This window comes from Colletotrichum lupini, chromosome 1 (assembly GCF_023278565.1).
Source record: "Colletotrichum lupini chromosome 1, complete sequence".
Taxonomy (NCBI): domain Eukaryota; kingdom Fungi; phylum Ascomycota; class Sordariomycetes; order Glomerellales; family Glomerellaceae; genus Colletotrichum; species Colletotrichum lupini.
Window position 1 is genome coordinate 618,468 of NC_064672.1, and position 15,949 is coordinate 634,416.

General features: G+C 55.9%; 6 protein-coding genes across 6 annotated transcripts; 2 read left to right on the top strand and 4 right to left on the bottom strand.

The window, feature by feature from the left end:
• Positions 1-7: 7 nt before the first annotated feature.
• On the bottom strand, positions 8-3,883 carry CLUP02_00191 (metal ion transporter metal ion transporter; the record flags this gene model as incomplete). The annotated part of the gene is made up of 8 exons (XM_049279243.1): positions 8-860; positions 918-1,431; positions 1,492-1,944; positions 2,868-2,920; positions 3,033-3,543; positions 3,604-3,620; positions 3,684-3,723; positions 3,823-3,883. 8 exons carry the CDS (start codon positions 3,881-3,883, stop codon positions 8-10), a joined length of 2,502 nt encoding a protein of 833 aa, XP_049135200.1.
• Positions 3,884-4,620: 737 nt separating this feature from the next.
• CLUP02_00192 (uncharacterized protein) lies at positions 4,621-6,695 on the bottom strand (the record flags this gene model as incomplete). The annotated part of the gene is made up of 5 exons (XM_049279244.1): positions 4,621-5,690; positions 5,746-5,908; positions 5,971-6,092; positions 6,160-6,217; positions 6,279-6,695. The coding sequence occupies 5 exons, from the start codon at positions 6,693-6,695 to the stop codon at positions 4,621-4,623; spliced, it is 1,830 nt and encodes a 609-aa protein (XP_049135201.1).
• A 599-nt stretch (positions 6,696-7,294) lies between these two features.
• CLUP02_00193 (uncharacterized protein) lies at positions 7,295-11,060 on the top strand (the record flags this gene model as incomplete). The annotated part of the gene is made up of 3 exons (XM_049279245.1): positions 7,295-7,561; positions 7,613-9,161; positions 9,211-11,060. The coding sequence occupies 3 exons, from the start codon at positions 7,295-7,297 to the stop codon at positions 11,058-11,060; spliced, it is 3,666 nt and encodes a 1,221-aa protein (XP_049135202.1).
• A 169-nt stretch (positions 11,061-11,229) lies between these two features.
• Positions 11,230-12,617, bottom strand: CLUP02_00194 (uncharacterized protein; the record flags this gene model as incomplete). The annotated part of the gene is made up of 2 exons (XM_049279246.1): positions 11,230-12,342; positions 12,426-12,617. The coding sequence occupies 2 exons, from the start codon at positions 12,615-12,617 to the stop codon at positions 11,230-11,232; spliced, it is 1,305 nt and encodes a 434-aa protein (XP_049135203.1).
• A 251-nt stretch (positions 12,618-12,868) lies between these two features.
• Positions 12,869-13,349, bottom strand: CLUP02_00195 (uncharacterized protein; the record flags this gene model as incomplete). The annotated part of the gene is made up of 2 exons (XM_049279247.1): positions 12,869-13,019; positions 13,084-13,349. 2 exons carry the CDS (start codon positions 13,347-13,349, stop codon positions 12,869-12,871), a joined length of 417 nt encoding a protein of 138 aa, XP_049135204.1.
• Positions 13,350-13,669: 320 nt separating this feature from the next.
• CLUP02_00196 (uncharacterized protein) lies at positions 13,670-14,911 on the top strand (the record flags this gene model as incomplete). The annotated part of the gene is made up of 1 exon (XM_049279248.1): positions 13,670-14,911. The coding sequence occupies one exon, from the start codon at positions 13,670-13,672 to the stop codon at positions 14,909-14,911; it is 1,242 nt and encodes a 413-aa protein (XP_049135205.1).
• Between the last annotated feature and the right edge of the window lie 1,038 nt (positions 14,912-15,949).

The window sequence follows — 15,949 nt, forward strand, 5'->3', positions numbered from 1 at the left end:
AAAACGCTCAATTATGAGCATTCAACACCAACAACACCAGATTCGCCACAACCATGACAGTAATCATCAACCAAAGCAAAACAGCAAGCACCGTAACCCACCACGAATTCGCCATCTTCACCCCAACAGCACTAAACCGCCGCGCCGGCACGACGCCCGTATCAGACTCGTAGCTCGCGGCGCCGGGTACGACAGTCATGTACTTGTCAAACGACGTGAAATAAATCAGCGGCGCCGTGATGATGGGCAACACGGTGCTAAGCACCACCTGCGTGCCCGTCAAGGCGTTGCTGAGCCCGGATTGCCCCGCGACGGCGACGACGACAACGGTCGGCGTGACGCTTATGAGGCGCGTCGCGAGGCGGCGGAGCCAGGGCCGCATGCGCCAGTTGAGCGCCCCCTCGCTGACGAGCTGGCCGGCGATGGTGCATACCAGGCCTGCGGATACGCCTGACAAAAGGAGGGCAAAGGCAAAGATGATCCCAGCGGCGGAGGAGATGCTGTTGGCAAGTAAGTCGTGCATACCGAAGATGTCAGAGGCGAGAGACGTCTGGCCCTGGTAGAGCGCTGAACCCGCCACGATGAGAATGGCCGAGTTGACGAAGAGCGCAAAGATGAAGAGGGAGAAGACGATCTCGGCGATGGAGAACTTCATGCAGTGCTTTATGGCGGCCATGGAGGGGAAGTAAAAGACCTTGTTGTAGCTGTCGACGGTGGTCATTGTGTCGGAGCGGGGGAGTTCCTGGAGATTACCCTCCTTCATGTCAAAGTCTTTGAGGCGGGACTGGACGACGCCCGAGCCGAGGTGGAGGCTGTGAGGCATGACTGTTGCGCCCAAGATTCCACAAGACTGATATAATCTGTGACAGTACATGTTAGCACGACCATTGGATCGCAGGAGGGCCTTCTCTACATACCCCTGAGTCTGGATGATGGAGCTGGACGGGAGGTATCCGCGAAACACCTGACCGACGGTCGTATTCTCAATCAACGAAAGCTGAATACAGAAGCAAACGACGACGCCCAAAACAAGGAAACAAACGCCAATCTCAAACAGCCGTAGGCCGCGCATCGAACCATCAGGGCGGTAAAAGACGACGATGAAGACAACGTCCACAATGGTGAGAACGACGCAGGCGATCAACGGCAACTTTGGTATAAGCAGGTGTATAGCCGTTGCAGTTCCAATGACGACCGCCATATCCGTCGCGACAATGGCAATCTCGGCGAGTGCGTAGACGGTGAGGTTCATCCATTTCGGGAGGAAGACGCGGCAGGCGGTCGCCAAGTCGAGGCCTGTGATGGTCCCGAGTTTGATAGACAGCGCCTGGAGGAATATCGCAACAATGTTGCTCAGCAGAACGATGAACAGCAGGTCAAAGTGATAGGAAGCCCCGGCGGCGATATCAGTGGCGTAGTTTCCGGGATCAACTGCGTCAGATGGTCAGTTTCGACTGCACTTTCAATACCTCATTCTCCAAAGATACCTACTATATGCGACGGCAATCATGAACCCGGGTCCCACAAACTTGCCAAATGTGATGAGGTCGCTCCATCGCCTGTTGATCCAGTTCTCCTCCCTCTTGTGAACGGTATGGCCTGGCAAGGGAAGTGTCGGTCCTTCAAGGAGCGAAAACGGGCCCTCGTCGTCGATCCGCGTCTGCTTCTTGAGCGTATTCGGGGCAAAACCCTCAGCGCTGGCCGACGTGCCCTGCGAAGATGCAATGGCATTGAGGTTGATGAAATCCGGTGGCACGTCACTCAGTCGCCTGGACTCCGAGTGTGACTGGCCATGTAGAGTTTGGCTGATGGTGTAGTCGGCGGTGAAAGGACTGACGCTGGATCGGCGGGAACTGCCACCTTGCTCAGCGACGGGCTCATCCAGCCATGTAGGCTTCATGGTATCCCAGGTAGCAACGACAGATTTTGATCTGGTCCGCGATGCTACATTCCAAGGGGACGATTAGAATTGATGCCAATGTGTAACCTTGACAAGCAGACTCGTCAAAACTTGCCATGGGAGCGCTTATGAGCGGCAGCGTTGAACCCTTTGCAAGAGCGTCAAAGGGGGGGGAGGGAAAGGGGAACAAAAGACTCCTCGGTTTGAGGAGGAAAACGGGAAACAGCATAGTTTTGTCACGTCCAAAGGTGCCGATGCTGAAAACGGAGCCGGAAACACTACCAGGTCCTTACTCAACGGCAGAAAACATTCCGAATGCGGTCTCCGCGAAGGCCTACGGCGCCTCCGTATGAGACACCACATCGTCATGAGAGCAAGCCCTGGGAAACATCCGACCGAGCTACTGGGACGCCCAAGAAAGACGGAATGGAACCGGGCAGTGGGTTTTCTCTTCGAAACAGGTCCAGATGTGCGAGGGTCTTTCTTGGCTAATGCGGACGGGGCGGGACGAGCAAAGAAGGGCGCTCCACGAAGCGCCCGCCACTAGCAGTCAGTCGAGTCTTGGGAGAATGCTTCTGGACCAGACTTCCTGAGACCTTTTGTCCGCGTTCGGAATAGCCGGTGGGAGAGGGCACTTGCTAATGTTAACCAACATGGCGAAATCAACGATTATGGCATGGCTTGCCATTTCAAGTCTGTGAGTGGATAAAAGCAGAAGTTGAAGCTGTGGCGTAAACGGAGGCGCCTAACCATGTCATGTAAATTGCATCTTCTGGTTGGCCTGACTAGAAGCGAAGTTTCTCTGGTCTGAATCACTAAAGTAATAGGTGTTCGACAGCCGAACTTTGTTGAAGGCTGATGTCCATTTTGTTGGTCTCTCTCTCTCTCTTCTCCCTTGGCGGGCCGTTTTGGACTTGACTCGGCCGGCCGCCTTCGGGAAGATGTGTGTGTGGGACGGTCAGCTCACCGGACTGACCGGGCTCACCGAGACCCATATCACCGCAGTATCCCGGCGGGGACCTGCGTGGCTCCGTACACCCCCTGTCGTCCGGTCTTGCGCTCGGCCCCGATCCGGAACGGGATGTGGAGATGGGTTTTGTGCTGTTGAAGCTGGGCCTCTTTTCGCATTCACCTAATCTTCTTGGTGTCCTTGCCAGCAGCACGTTCGCGGTCTCTCTTGGCATAGATGCCAGCAGTAAAGGGGTTCTCATAGCGCAGGGCAATTTGGTAAACGATGAAGACCCAGACAGTCAGCAGGATGCCGGCGGGCTTGCCGTAGATGAGGGCGGCGCCAAGGAAGCTCAAGGTGGACCCATTGTACATCGGGGCGTCGGTAATGCTGAAGGGGAAGCCAGTCACGATGCTGTCCATCAAAATGCCGAAGTAGTCACCGAGAAACGTGCCGGTAATACCCAGCTGCCATGTCGAAGAGAGAACGAGAACGTTGCCACATGCCACGAGGGCGTATCCGACATAGGTCACCGCATCGGACGCGAGAAGTGGGTGGGCTGGCTGGAAGCGCAGAGCCCGTTCGTAGAGAAGATCACGGAAAATGCCGAGAGAAAAGATGGTGGCAGCCAGACCGTAGCATGCAGCTTGCGAACGTCCACCAGCGAGCTTGGTGAGGATCTTGTTCTTGTACTCTGGGAACCAAGCAGGTTAGACGGTATCTACTGGGACACGACCGTGGCGGCTTCACGAACCTTGTCTTGCGACGATGCTACGCAGATGTTAGCACACAACTTGGCTGAGGCACGCTGACGAACATAGGAAAGCAACTTACTTCCAGAACAACGGGTTGAAGGCAATTGCAGCGGCAGAAACTGTTTGCAACGATTTGGGTCAGCGGGGGGAAAGAGGCGACGACGAGGAGCTCGAGAGGAAAGGAAGGGCCCAAGCTCCACGGGTACGACATGACGTACTGAGTAGGCTCTTCTGGTTGAAGTCGACCAGGGCCTTGTTGTCAATCTGGACGGGCGCCATGGCGAATACCAATGTCAATGGAGAGGAATGCCGTTGTAGAACGAGAGAAATCTGCAAGGCAATGCAACGAGCAGTTTTCCTCTCAAAAGGAAGAAAACCGTTGAGGACAGAGAGTAGCTTATTTAGGAAGAAGAGAAGGATGGGTTGGGAAGTCTCGCAGGCTTGTGACAGAAGCTTGCTCCACCCCAGGTATTTATGTTAGCGGGGACACCTGGCCATAGCGTCTCGTCATAACGCAGTACCAGTCATGCACCACTGGGGGTCCAAGGGTACGGTTTACGTCCTCAGGTAAGTACTTTTCATCCTGTTACCTACGTACCTTTCCGTACCTACTATGAGGTACCTTTACCGTTTGCTCTTAAGGTAGGTAGCCTTAGGTTTCTTTTCTTCACGGGGTTTCGACGGTCTTCGGGGCTGGGGTAAATGAACCCTCCAGCCCCCGCCGCAGCTATCCGATCCTTGACGCGGCAAGCGATAGCTCGAGAGAACGAGCTCCTTTGCCAGCGCATCCAACATAATCCAGTCCTCCAAAGACTCTGAGACGCAAGGGAAGGCAGTACAGAATCATGAGCTGAAAAGGGTCATCAAGGAATCCAGCATATATATAACTGACTAGAAAACAGCGCGCCGCCTTGACCAATTCGCAACATGGGGGGTATCAATTGCAACGTCAACCGCCAAACACCATAACCCGGAGATAATCCCTCAAAGTAAGCCAACAACGCCCGGGCACCCATTCACCTGCGATTCCTAGTCTTCTTGGCCACGGTGCCCGTGTCTTCTTCCTCGTCGTCCTGGCCCTTCTTGAGATCCTCCGTGAGGCCCCACTTCTCCTTGTCGTACCAGTCCTCGCCGTCAGACATATCCCGGTTGGCACCACTGTGCGCTTCCGACTTGGACCACTCGAGAACTGTGTTGCGTAGCCGGTTGGCCTTGAGAAGGCCTTCGTGGAGCTTCATAGCACCGCGGCAGACCTCCTCTTGTTTCTGGACGTACAGAGCTAACAGGCGGCGGATATCCTCGGCCTCTGCCTCTGGTAGACCCACATCTCGGTCTGGGCGAGCGTTGGCCGGCGGCCGGAAAAATGGGTGGACAAAGGTTTCGTCCGCCGTCTCCGATGCCGTTGCCATTGACGGCGCATGCGTACCGTTGCCGTCAGCCAGTTCTGTTCCGGGCTGTGACGGAGGTATCGCGTTGCCATCGTGCATTTCAACGTCGACCGCCTTTTGTTTCTGCTTCTTGTCGGCTTTGCTTTCAACCTGTGCCTCCTTGGCTACCGTGCTAGGTTTGGAAGTTTCGCCGTTTGCTACCTGGGATGCGTCTGCCTCAGGCTGAGTGTGCTCCTTGTCTGCCTTTTCAGATGCGGACTTCGCAGCATCCCCCTTCTCGGAGCCGGCATCAGTCATTGTTACGTCCCCATATTCGTTGTCCTTGTCTCCAGACGCCTCGCCGTTCGTGCCGTTTGGCGCATGTTCTGGTTTCGCATCGCCGCTCAACGTACCAGAGGAGGCGTCCCCGTTTGATCCGGCAGTGGTGGCTTTCGTGTTTTGTAGGTAGCCGCGTTCGACGTAGTCTGTCGAGTACAAGTCGGCATCGTCCGGACCGACCATCATGCCACAGGGGACCCATGTGTAGTCGCCGCAAATCTTTGTGAAGAGATGTCTGACTCTCCACAGCGATGCATTTTCTTTCCGTCGAACGTCGCAGCTTTGCTCGGCTATCTCGTCTAGGGTCTTGGCTGTGAAGGGTTTCGAAAGGGTCGGATGTTGTGGCAGGTCGATTGAGGCAGTCAAGGGAGCTAGGATTTCTGGAACGGGGTCAGTTAAGAGCCTGGGACCGCGATTGATTCTTGTGGTACTGACGTTCAATTCGAATATTGGCGTAGGGGTCAAGCTCTGTGGCCGAGGAGACAGCCTCCTGAATGCGCTCCTCGTCGTCGTCGCTGTCAATTTCGTACCCTTCTTCGTCTACAATGGGAGGGTTGCGGCTGATTATCGTGCGCTGCTGGCCAGCGTAATCAATCACCTGCGATGGTTAGTGTTGGTCGGACGCCGTGGGCGGGTATGCGGGAGGAACTCGCGACGTACTTCGTTGTAAACTTCGGGACCGGAGGGTGGTGCGAGTTGACCTTTGTGAGCAAAGAGTGCGCGCTTCTGGAGTTTGTGGCCGCGGTTGCCGTAGTGGTCAATCTCGTCGTCCGAGTCGGATTCTGCCAGGTGCTCGTTAGAATGTGAGGTCGACAAGGCTTCACGACGGGGAGTGATTGGTGTGCGTACCATAGGCTTTTCGCTTCAGAGCCTTCTTCATAGCGGCGACCGTCTCGGCGAACAGGATCTGTTGGGTTGCCATTGCGCTATTCAGACTCTTGCCCCTGGCGACGTGCCCAAGCGATCACGGAGGTGGGTGCGGTGGCAGCGGCAGCGAGAAGCAGGACGAGGGGAGACAGAGCTGGGGTCGATTGGGGCCTTTTTCGAGTAAAGAGACTAAACAGTCTCAAATGACTGGTTATTGAGTTCGAAGCGGATCGGGAGAGGTGCGAGAGGAAGTCATTTACGAGACCGGTTCGGAGAATGGTGTGGTGTGGGAGAGGTGTAGGAAAGGTAGAATGGGTAGCCCTCAATTTCTGCTCGCAGCCTCTGTGACGAGGCGGGAGGAGAAGCACGCGGGCGGGCGAGGCTGGATTTCCTGGCCCTGTGGAGGGTACCCGACTGCGCTCCCACACTGATGAGCGTCCTGCTAGGTACATAGCGACTGCGCTGCGCTTTCCACTGCTGCCAGGTTCCCGTCCGCTCTTTGGAGGTGGGTCGATCATGACCGCATTTAGGTGTACAGCCAATCATGGCACCCAGCATCGGCAGCCACTTTACCCGATGCCGAGACGTCCTACTGTCGCTGATCGGCTGCCCTGTGCCTCCAGCGCTGTTCAGGGGGGGTGTCCACCTGCTTTGTGGTCACTGCCCGTATCACTACAGCGGGACGATAAGGTACCTGTGGCCTGAACACATTAACGTAGCTTAGGATTACCGGCGGTGGGCTGGGATTGGGGTGAGGTGCGGGACGAGAGCTGTGATACTTTTGACATGTATCTTTCTTCTCACAGACCTGTTGGAGGACGCAGGACATCCATGCTTGCGCGCTCCTCAACTTGCACGAAGCTTCCCCATTCGCGACAACGTGCAAGTCTTGCTCACTGCACGCTCTCTTGCTGCAATCGCCTGGTTTTCTGATCCAAGCGGTCATGCTCCCTTGAGTACCGCTTCCGTGAGTGCCCACTAGCTACTGCCATCACCAGGAGTACATGCTTCTAACGTGCAGTGTCTATCTAGAGTAGCTTTGCGATCCGGTCGACCCCTGCCAAAAGAATCGATATCTTCATGGTCGCCTTGCGCTGCATGCTCCAACTTGATAATAATGGACGGATACCCGGTTGGAAGCCTGGATCATAACATCCCGCACATCGTCATTGCCGGCCTGACTTCGAGCCCCGCCAAAGCCCTGCCTCTGAACGCAGAGCTTCGAGACCAAGCCCTCTTGATCCGATCCGAACTGCCAAGCATAGAAAGCCCGAATGCCGAAGCCTTGAAAGACTACATAGTTCGTCAAGATGGAAGGAATCACCCATGGAACGGCAAAGACAGCGGGAAGCCGTACAGGCTGCGGGTCGCCGTTGCTGGTCGAGTACGCCGCGCACCACCTACTTGCATCAAGTCAGGGCTAACATCTGCATAGTCTCTTGTTCTCCCTCCTCGCCGTGCTAGACTTCCAGACGGCATAGAAGCTCCCGAGACGCCCGCTGTGCTGCATTCGCCCTTTTCTCCTCTTAGCCCAGTCTCTCCATTGTATCCCGATGGCTTGATGAACACAGACTGGCTCCAAAAGCATGAGGACATGGTTCCCAGTGTCTATGTATCTTTCTATACCCTGACGACCGATCCGACACTTGCTACCCTTCACGACAATCAGCTAAAAACGGACATCAACAACTCCAAGACCGCTATCAGCAGGTCTGGCTACAGGACACGCTTCGCCGTTGTTCTCCTGAGCGATGGCGTTGCTTCGGCTTCTATGCAAGATTTCATGCAGGAGAGACTCGAGAACATCAGGCGAGGCGTTGCTTTGGACAACAAGTCCTTCTTCTACCTGTCGCCCCAGGACCTTTCAACAGATTTAGAGCATACTGCAGACTCCATGCTTGCGGCTGTCTTCTTGCAAGCCATAGAGTACTATCGCGATCTCGGCCGTCATGCTCGGAAGAAGCGCAGCCGCGGAATTGCTCCGCAACCTACAGTGCCGCCTACGAGCACTTCCCAAACGACCTCGGTGCAAGACTGGAATGTACGATACGATTACAAGACGGGGGTTTTCGCCGAGTTCCGACAGGAGATGGACGCGGCGCTGCGCTCGTATGAACAAGCTTATGAGGGGCTCCTCAGTCAGGACGTCATGGACATAATCCCCAGCTGGAGCCCGAGATGGAACGAGGCGCGCATGCTTGCGGATGTGCTGGCGATACGCAGCATTCGATGCCTGCTCTGGGGATCCCAGAACACTGCTGCCGTACGGAAATGGCACACACATCGGGACAGGATAGCAGACTTTGTCGATCGACGCGGCCGGGGAACGAATAACTACGGATGGGCTGCATGGGAATCGAGGTGGGCGGTAGTGATGGCGAATCTAATCGAGAGAGTGGACATTCGCAGCTTGGCGCCAGCAACGCGAACGTTATTTCTTCAGCCTGAAAAGGCTGCTGCAGCCGATCGCTTACGACCATGGGAAATGCTGCATCACACGGGATATTGGTATCGCATCGCAGCTGAGCATCTGATGACCCGGCGAAGACTCGCCCGGTCTATTCCAGAAGAAGACCGGCGCTCGCCAGATACCACTCCGGCTTCGGCAGTTGCGAGCAAGGCCTTCCAATACGACACGTACATGTGCCCAGATCCTCACGAGGAGTTTCCTCTGCAGGGGACGGGCGTCAATCATTCTAAGCTCATTATAGACATTCTAATGGCAGCTAGATCCCAGTTCCAGGCACGGCGTCAACTGCGGTTATCGGCCGAATTGTCTTTGGAATGCGCGAAAGAAATGGTGAACCTAAAGGCCTGGGACGACATTGTTGCTTTGCTGCGACCTCTCTGGGAAGACATGTCGTTCAGATCAGAGGGATGGCTCAACATTACGGAAGACCTGAGCTGGGTGTTGCGTGCTGCGGCCGCCCGAATTGGTCACGGGGAGCTTGTAGTCGCCATTGACTGGGAGCTGATGAACAGGAGTAAGATCTTTTCTTCTCTTCATCTTTACGGACACTGACTGCAACACAGAGTTCACACGGCGGCCCAACTGGCACTACAACATATCTAGGTCACTCGAGGGACTCGATATCGAGCCCAAACCAACTGTGACCATTAATGATGATGTGGTTTCCTCCTTCATCGCCGCATCCTTCATCTTCAAAAGCGAGGATGGTAAAGCTGGCGAAAACTGTCAAGCGCAAGTTGCCATTCGATCCGACGCTTTCCCAGATGCATCGGCGGTGACGCTCAAGGGCCTGAGAATCGACTTTGAAGGTAGCTTGAAGACCATCACACTAGATCATGACCCGGAGTCCAATGGTGGAAAGAGCAAGGGCAACGTCACGCTTGCGGACGTGCCCCTGACCGAGCAGGCTCGAGACGGCGAAGAGGAAGAGGAAGGCTCATCAGGGCTGAGCGGATCTGGAAACCTGACCCTGAAGCCTGGGCACACGAACGTTTACGAAATGGCCATACCTCTGCGGGAGCCCGGCGAGGCGCACGCATCCTCGGCGACGTTGATTCTGGAGACGGACACCTTTTTGCTGAATTATACCGTTACCTTCCGGGATCTGGGAGCGACGGACTTTTGGTTTGGACCATCTCTTTCACGGAGACGGATCGTGCGGCAGAGCGCGCATGTTATCCAAGTCCAGGCCAGGCCGCCCAAGCTGGAGATCAAGCTGGCGCAACCTCTGGATCAATTTTACGCAAACGAGCCAATGGACCTGGTTGTGGATGTTGTCAATGCCGAGGAGACTGAGGCTGTGGCTAAGCTCGAGGCTCACGTCTTTGGCGAACAGATCCCGTCCTTCCGCGTGGACATTGAAGACGAAGGAGAACATGTTGCAGAAGCTGGTCAGGAGGAGGCCAAACTTACGGGGTTGACACTTGGAAATTTGGCAATATCGCAGTCAAAACGTGTCAAGATCAGGCTTGAACCCGTACAGTTGACCACCTCTTTCGATGTCACACTGAGGGTGTTTTACCATCTCGCCGCCGACCCGGCTACCTTGATCATGCAGATTCTACCCGTCCAGCTCAACGTCGTCAACCCCTTTGAGGCAAACTACGATCTTATTCCACGTCTCCATTCGGATCCCTGGCCAAGCTTGTTTGATTACGAGGGCGTGCAGGACCCCTCGGCAGACGAAGCTGCGATGCAGCCCCGCGGTCTGGCACAAAAGTGGTGTCTCGTGTGCCACTTTGCATCGTTCGCGACGGAAGACCTGGAGATTGTCAGCATGGACGCCGAAGTCATTGCGTGCCAGAATCACGCACGGTGCACCACGGCGACCCGCCCAGAAATCGCAGAAGGCGGGCTCCGAATCCCACCAAAGCAGATGCAGGAGGCCCAGTTCGATCTGGTGGCTCAAAAGTTCAGTCTCGACGATCGGGGGCCTGCGTCCCTCGACGTGGCTTTTGTCCTCAAGTGGCGCCGCACATCAACAGCCTCGTCACCAGCGCCGGTCAACACGACCAGGATGCTTGTCCCAAGATACATCGTCTTGGGCACCGAGCCTCGCGTCCTAGCTTCGTACTCACTCGCCAATTCCGTGACGGGTTTGATACATTTGGACATCACCATTGAGAACCCGTCGAGTCATTTCCTGACGTTTGGTTTGAACATGGAGCCCAGTGACGAATTTGCGTTTTCCGGCTCTAAACAGACCACGGCGCATGTCTTGCCCGTGTCTAGGCGTACCATTACGTACCGGTTGCTACCTTTGATACGGGGCGACTACATCCGGCCCACGCTCGTGGTTCGGGACAAGTACTTCCAAAAGGTATTGAGGATCATACCGACGGAGGGGATGAAGATCGACAAGGACGGCCTGCTGGTTTGGATACCGCCAGAGGAGGGCGAAGAAGAGGAGTAGGAGGGGCCGGTGATGACGAAACGATCAAGCTGCCGGGCTTTCTTGTGTACATAGACTCTACATCTAAAGGTGTCTCTAAACATCCAGCTCCACAAAGGTGCCAAACACTACCATGCTCTCGCTCCTCTTGGTTCTAAACTTTCGTCGCTCGTGAACTACACACATGCTTCTAGATCTTCGCCTTGGGTGGCCGCGCCGACCCCCCAATCTTACCCATCCACTCCTCGGTAAGCGTCGTCTTCTCCTCGACGCTCAACCTCGTCCACCGCTCATATTCCTCCTGCTCAACCCTCCACTCCCCCATCACCTTCTCAATCCACTCGGCCGTCAACTTTGCACTCGTCCCAGGAACCTCCATCGGGAACAAATGCCCGCCACCTTCGAGCGTAACTTCCTTCACCCTCCCCCTCGCGACCCCACCGCTCCCGCCTACCCCGGTCCCCGTCAACCGCATCTTCTCGTCGCGCAGTTCCGGCGTGGAGAGGTCGCTTGCGCCGCCGAAGACGTAGAGACAGCTGGGGCGCAGGTGCGGGAGGCGTACGAGAGTGGATGCGCCTTCGGAGCGGTAGACGGGGAATGTGTAGTAGCGCTCGTTGAGGGCCGGGTCGAGGTCCGGGACGAGGTCCGGGTTGACGAGGTTCGTGCCGGAAGAATCGTAGGCGTGCCAAGAGGGGCGGAAGTAGGTGAAGACCTCTTGGTGTTTTGTCGTTGCGAGGGTTACGCTCTCTTTTGTGATGGGGGTTTTGGGGTTGTTGGTGCTAGAGGTGGAGGGGTAGAGTTGCGTGGGCACGTCGCGGAGGCCGTGGTCCATCCACGCCTCGAACACCCTCTCATCCCAGCCGCGGTAAAACGGGCTCTTGAGGAACGCTTTGCGCGCCTCCTCGCGCGAGGGCCAGAGATCTCTGCGGCGGGCGCTCGCTGCTGCGGGAGACGCGGCGATGGTGCCCTTGGCGTTGGACGACCATTTCGAAATGACGGGGTCTAAGAGGACGACGCCGGAGAAGAGGCGCGGGTTGATGAGGGCGACGTTGACGATTGCGTTGCCGCCGAACGAGTGGCCTACGCCGAGCAGGGGACGCGGCGGGCGGAGGGTGTTGATGAGGTGGAGGAGGTCGCGGGGGTGGTCGAACCAGCCCGGGTCGTTGCCGAGGAGGGGTTCGTTGAGGGACGAGGAGCGGCCTTGCCAGGCTGCGTCTGCGATGATGATGGAGCGGATGCGGAAGGTTGAGGTCGGGAGGAGGGACTGGGCGTGCAGGTCTTGCCAGAGGGCTTCGTAGAGTTCCTGTGATGGTTAGTGAGCGTGGTGTTCGTGAGGTGTGTGGTTAATGAGGAAATATGAGACGGAGTGAGATGAAGGTGACGAACCTTGGGGAAGCCGTTGGCGTGGGCGCCAATGATTGTGACGTCGCCGGGCTTGGGGTTCGGGTTGTCCTTTGGGACGTACTCCTTTACGGCGAGCTTGAGGACGTCGTCTTGGGAGCGGGAGAGGGCGCGGGGGAACTCGCGGATGTGTGAGCCGTCGAGGACGTGCTCCCTGATGTGGAAGACGGAGGACATGTTGATTGTTTAGTGAGGCTGTATGGTTGAAGTGAGATGAAGTGAGATGAGTGAGTTTCACTGAGTGAAGGACTGCTATTGCTCAGCCAGAATACACTCAGTTCATGTGTAAGAGAGTGCGTGCGTCTGGTACGTGTATTAAGTAAGGAGAAATAAGATGAAAAGAGGTCGAGGTGAGGTCAGGTCTCAAAATATCGTCTCCCAGCTTCATCGGCTACACAGGTAAGGTAGGCAAGGCAAGATTGACGAGGTTAGAAGATGGGACTAGACTTGCGACGAAGGGACCTGGTCGACGTAGTAAAGGTGAAAGTCTGGGGTCCTGGGGGTGTTGTGTGGAGCTGGTAGATGCCGAGGTACCAGCGGTTACCGGTACGGAGTACGGGTACGCCCCCTGCCATGTAGCTTGGCTAACACTGCCTGTGCTGTAGTAGTATTTAAGGTATCTGTACCTCAGTTCGGCTCATACCCATCCCCGAGGCCGTAGACATCATCCATGTAAGTAGCACTCTCAAGGCATTCATTTGATGGCGTTTGCAACCGAGAATTCTGGCAGAAGAGGAAAGAAAAAGCAAACTCAAGAGAATCAACCATGTCGGCGTGTCCATTCCATGTCTTGGAGCCAACCGATTCGGGGGGGACACAAGTTTGACAATGGTTAACACTATCAGCCACACGTTTGAGATGCTGCAGTCTCGCCATCTGAGATGAATTGAGTTTTCCCCTGTTGCCCATTGTGCGAGTATTCTTCCTTGTGTCGTGTTTGTGTCTGTGTTTGTGTGTGAGTGTCACCCGCCTGTCATCCGTTCGCTCCCGTGTCCCTCGTCATCAGAATTCAGCTCTGTTCTAGAGGAACCTGTGAGGGAGTTCTGGATGAGCCAATTCTACCCCGCAATCTCCAATCTCCCAGGCACGCCGCACCGCCAGGTTCTCGTGCCCCGCAACACCTCATCTGCCACACCTCGCCCGACCAACACTCACCGAGTCCACTCCCGTCACCAACACCCACACACCCGCCGCCGCTGCCGGACCGGATCCGGTCCAGACACCCCTGCATGCCGAAAGTCATCATCTTCGCCGGCGCCCCCGAGGCCGACTGGTCATCTCCGGATTCCCTCCTCCTCTCCGGCCCACCCGCTTTACCCGTCTCCACTTCAACATCAACGTCAACCTCATCGTCAACCTCAACACCGGCAACTCAAAACGCAAATACAACCACGATAGCCCTCCCATGCTGGCGATCCCTCCCCTTATACCACAAGCCCCTAACAACAGGCTACTCCCAACCCCACGGCCTCCCCTCAAACTTCCTCCCCCCAGCACACTTCTTCTCCCTCTCCTGGGACGCCCACCAAGAAACAACCAACAACGACACCACAACCACAGCGGACTCCCAAGACCCCCTCTCCCAGCAATTCTACAACCACTCCCTAGCCCTCCACCACGACCTCGCATCCTCCCAGCTCCCGCCCCCTCCGTCCTCATCACAACCTCCACCCCAGCAAAACCCATCCAGACACAGAGACAACACCTCCTTCAACACAACAGCAACAGACTCCTTCATATCCGAAACAACAGACTCCTTCCAAGACACCACAGCAGACCTCTCCACCTCAACCCCGCGTCCTCCCCTTTTGACCTCAACCCACCACCTCTCCGACCTAGAAGACATCCCCCCGGCCCCCTCCCTCCTCCGCCTCGCCCCGCAAACCGTCACCGTGAACCTCATCGCGGGCGTAATCTCCGTCTCCACCCCGCGAAGCGTGACCACCCGCTGGGGCAACGAACTATCTCTGGTCGAGGTGCTCTTAGGGGACGACACGCGCGCCGGGTTCGGCGTGACGTTTTGGTTACCTGCTATGCCGCCGCCTCCCCCAGCAGCTGCAAAGAGCGCCGGTAAGCCCGCAACAGCAGATCCGACGTCGCCGGCGAATCTCCGGAGACAAGACGTCGTGTTATTGCAGAACGTGGCGCTGCATGTGTTTAGAGGAAAGGTATATGGGCAGAGCCTGCGGAAGGGGTTGACTAGGACGACGGTGCTTTATCGGAGGAAGTTGGGGGAGGGCGATGAGGGCGGGTATTATCGTCCGAGGGACCTGGAGAGGTCTCTCGCTGCAGGAGGAGGGGATGGGGATGGGGAACCGAGCACGGTACATCCGCAGCTTGTCAAGACGAGGAGGGTGTGGGAGTGGGTGATGAGGTTTGTCGGCGGCGGCGGCGGCGGCGGCGAGGAGAAGACGACGGTGAGGGGGGTTGTGAAGAGGGGGTGGGATGCGTTGCCTGATGATACCCAGTGAAGTGTGAGAATCACTTCGCGCTCGGAAAAGGGAAAGGGAAGAATTGTTGTATTGATGGATGCTCGGAAGGCATGGGTTATTCTAGTTTATACGCCGGCGTTCAGTCGAGTACACGACTCAAAATAGAAAGCCCATCGTACAAACAACCTTGATACCTCGTAGCTGGCAGCATGATCGACATGTTCAGGTGAGAGTATCGTACCGTACTTGGGATCTTCCTCTAACCCATCATAACCGGGGGCAAAGTAGTACTTATTCAACCTTTGGTATCCGCGCCACCGCCGCCAAACCCCTGTTGTCTGGTAGTCTGCATAGTAGGATTATGCATCGCATCACGCTTTAATTCTGCGTTGCGGTCGTCTCTCTCCTGAAACTGCTTTGACGAGCTTGAAGAATGGATCGACTTTCTCCTCAACGTCCGATTCATCACCAGTGTCCGCCTGACGCCGCACACCCCATCCTCCACCTCGCAGGCCCTCCCCGCCCACGCCACCAGTCAAGGCTGTTATCCGGCTATTCTATTACCTCGAGTATTCTGGTGAGAATATCCCCCGTCATAATGAGAGAGCTACATAGCACCGTATGAGAGCACAACTTTCACTTAGAGAGTGATCTTTACCACTCCCAACACCGCTACCCGTCGCCTCCTACATCAAGTGCATGTGGGCATTCGCATCACGGACCGCAAATATAGCAGGCAGATCAAGCGCGCCGGACTTGGTCTCGAGCCGCATGACCATACCGGTAAGATCCATAAGTATGACCTCTAGAACAACCGTCCTATCGTTAACATCGATTATATTAACGAGAACAAGTACGTAGACGAGACCGATTCGGAAAAGATCAACGTCTATATCTCTCGATGGGAACTCAAGTCCTATCTCAAGTCATACAACCGCATCTGGCAGCGCACCATCTTTGATGAGGCCCAAATAGCCAAAAAGCCATCAATGATACCGTTTTTCAGGACCCGCATGTCTAGTACAGGCCTCGCCCACTCTTGGTTTTGTCATATGAAAGCGTAGTAGAGCATATCAA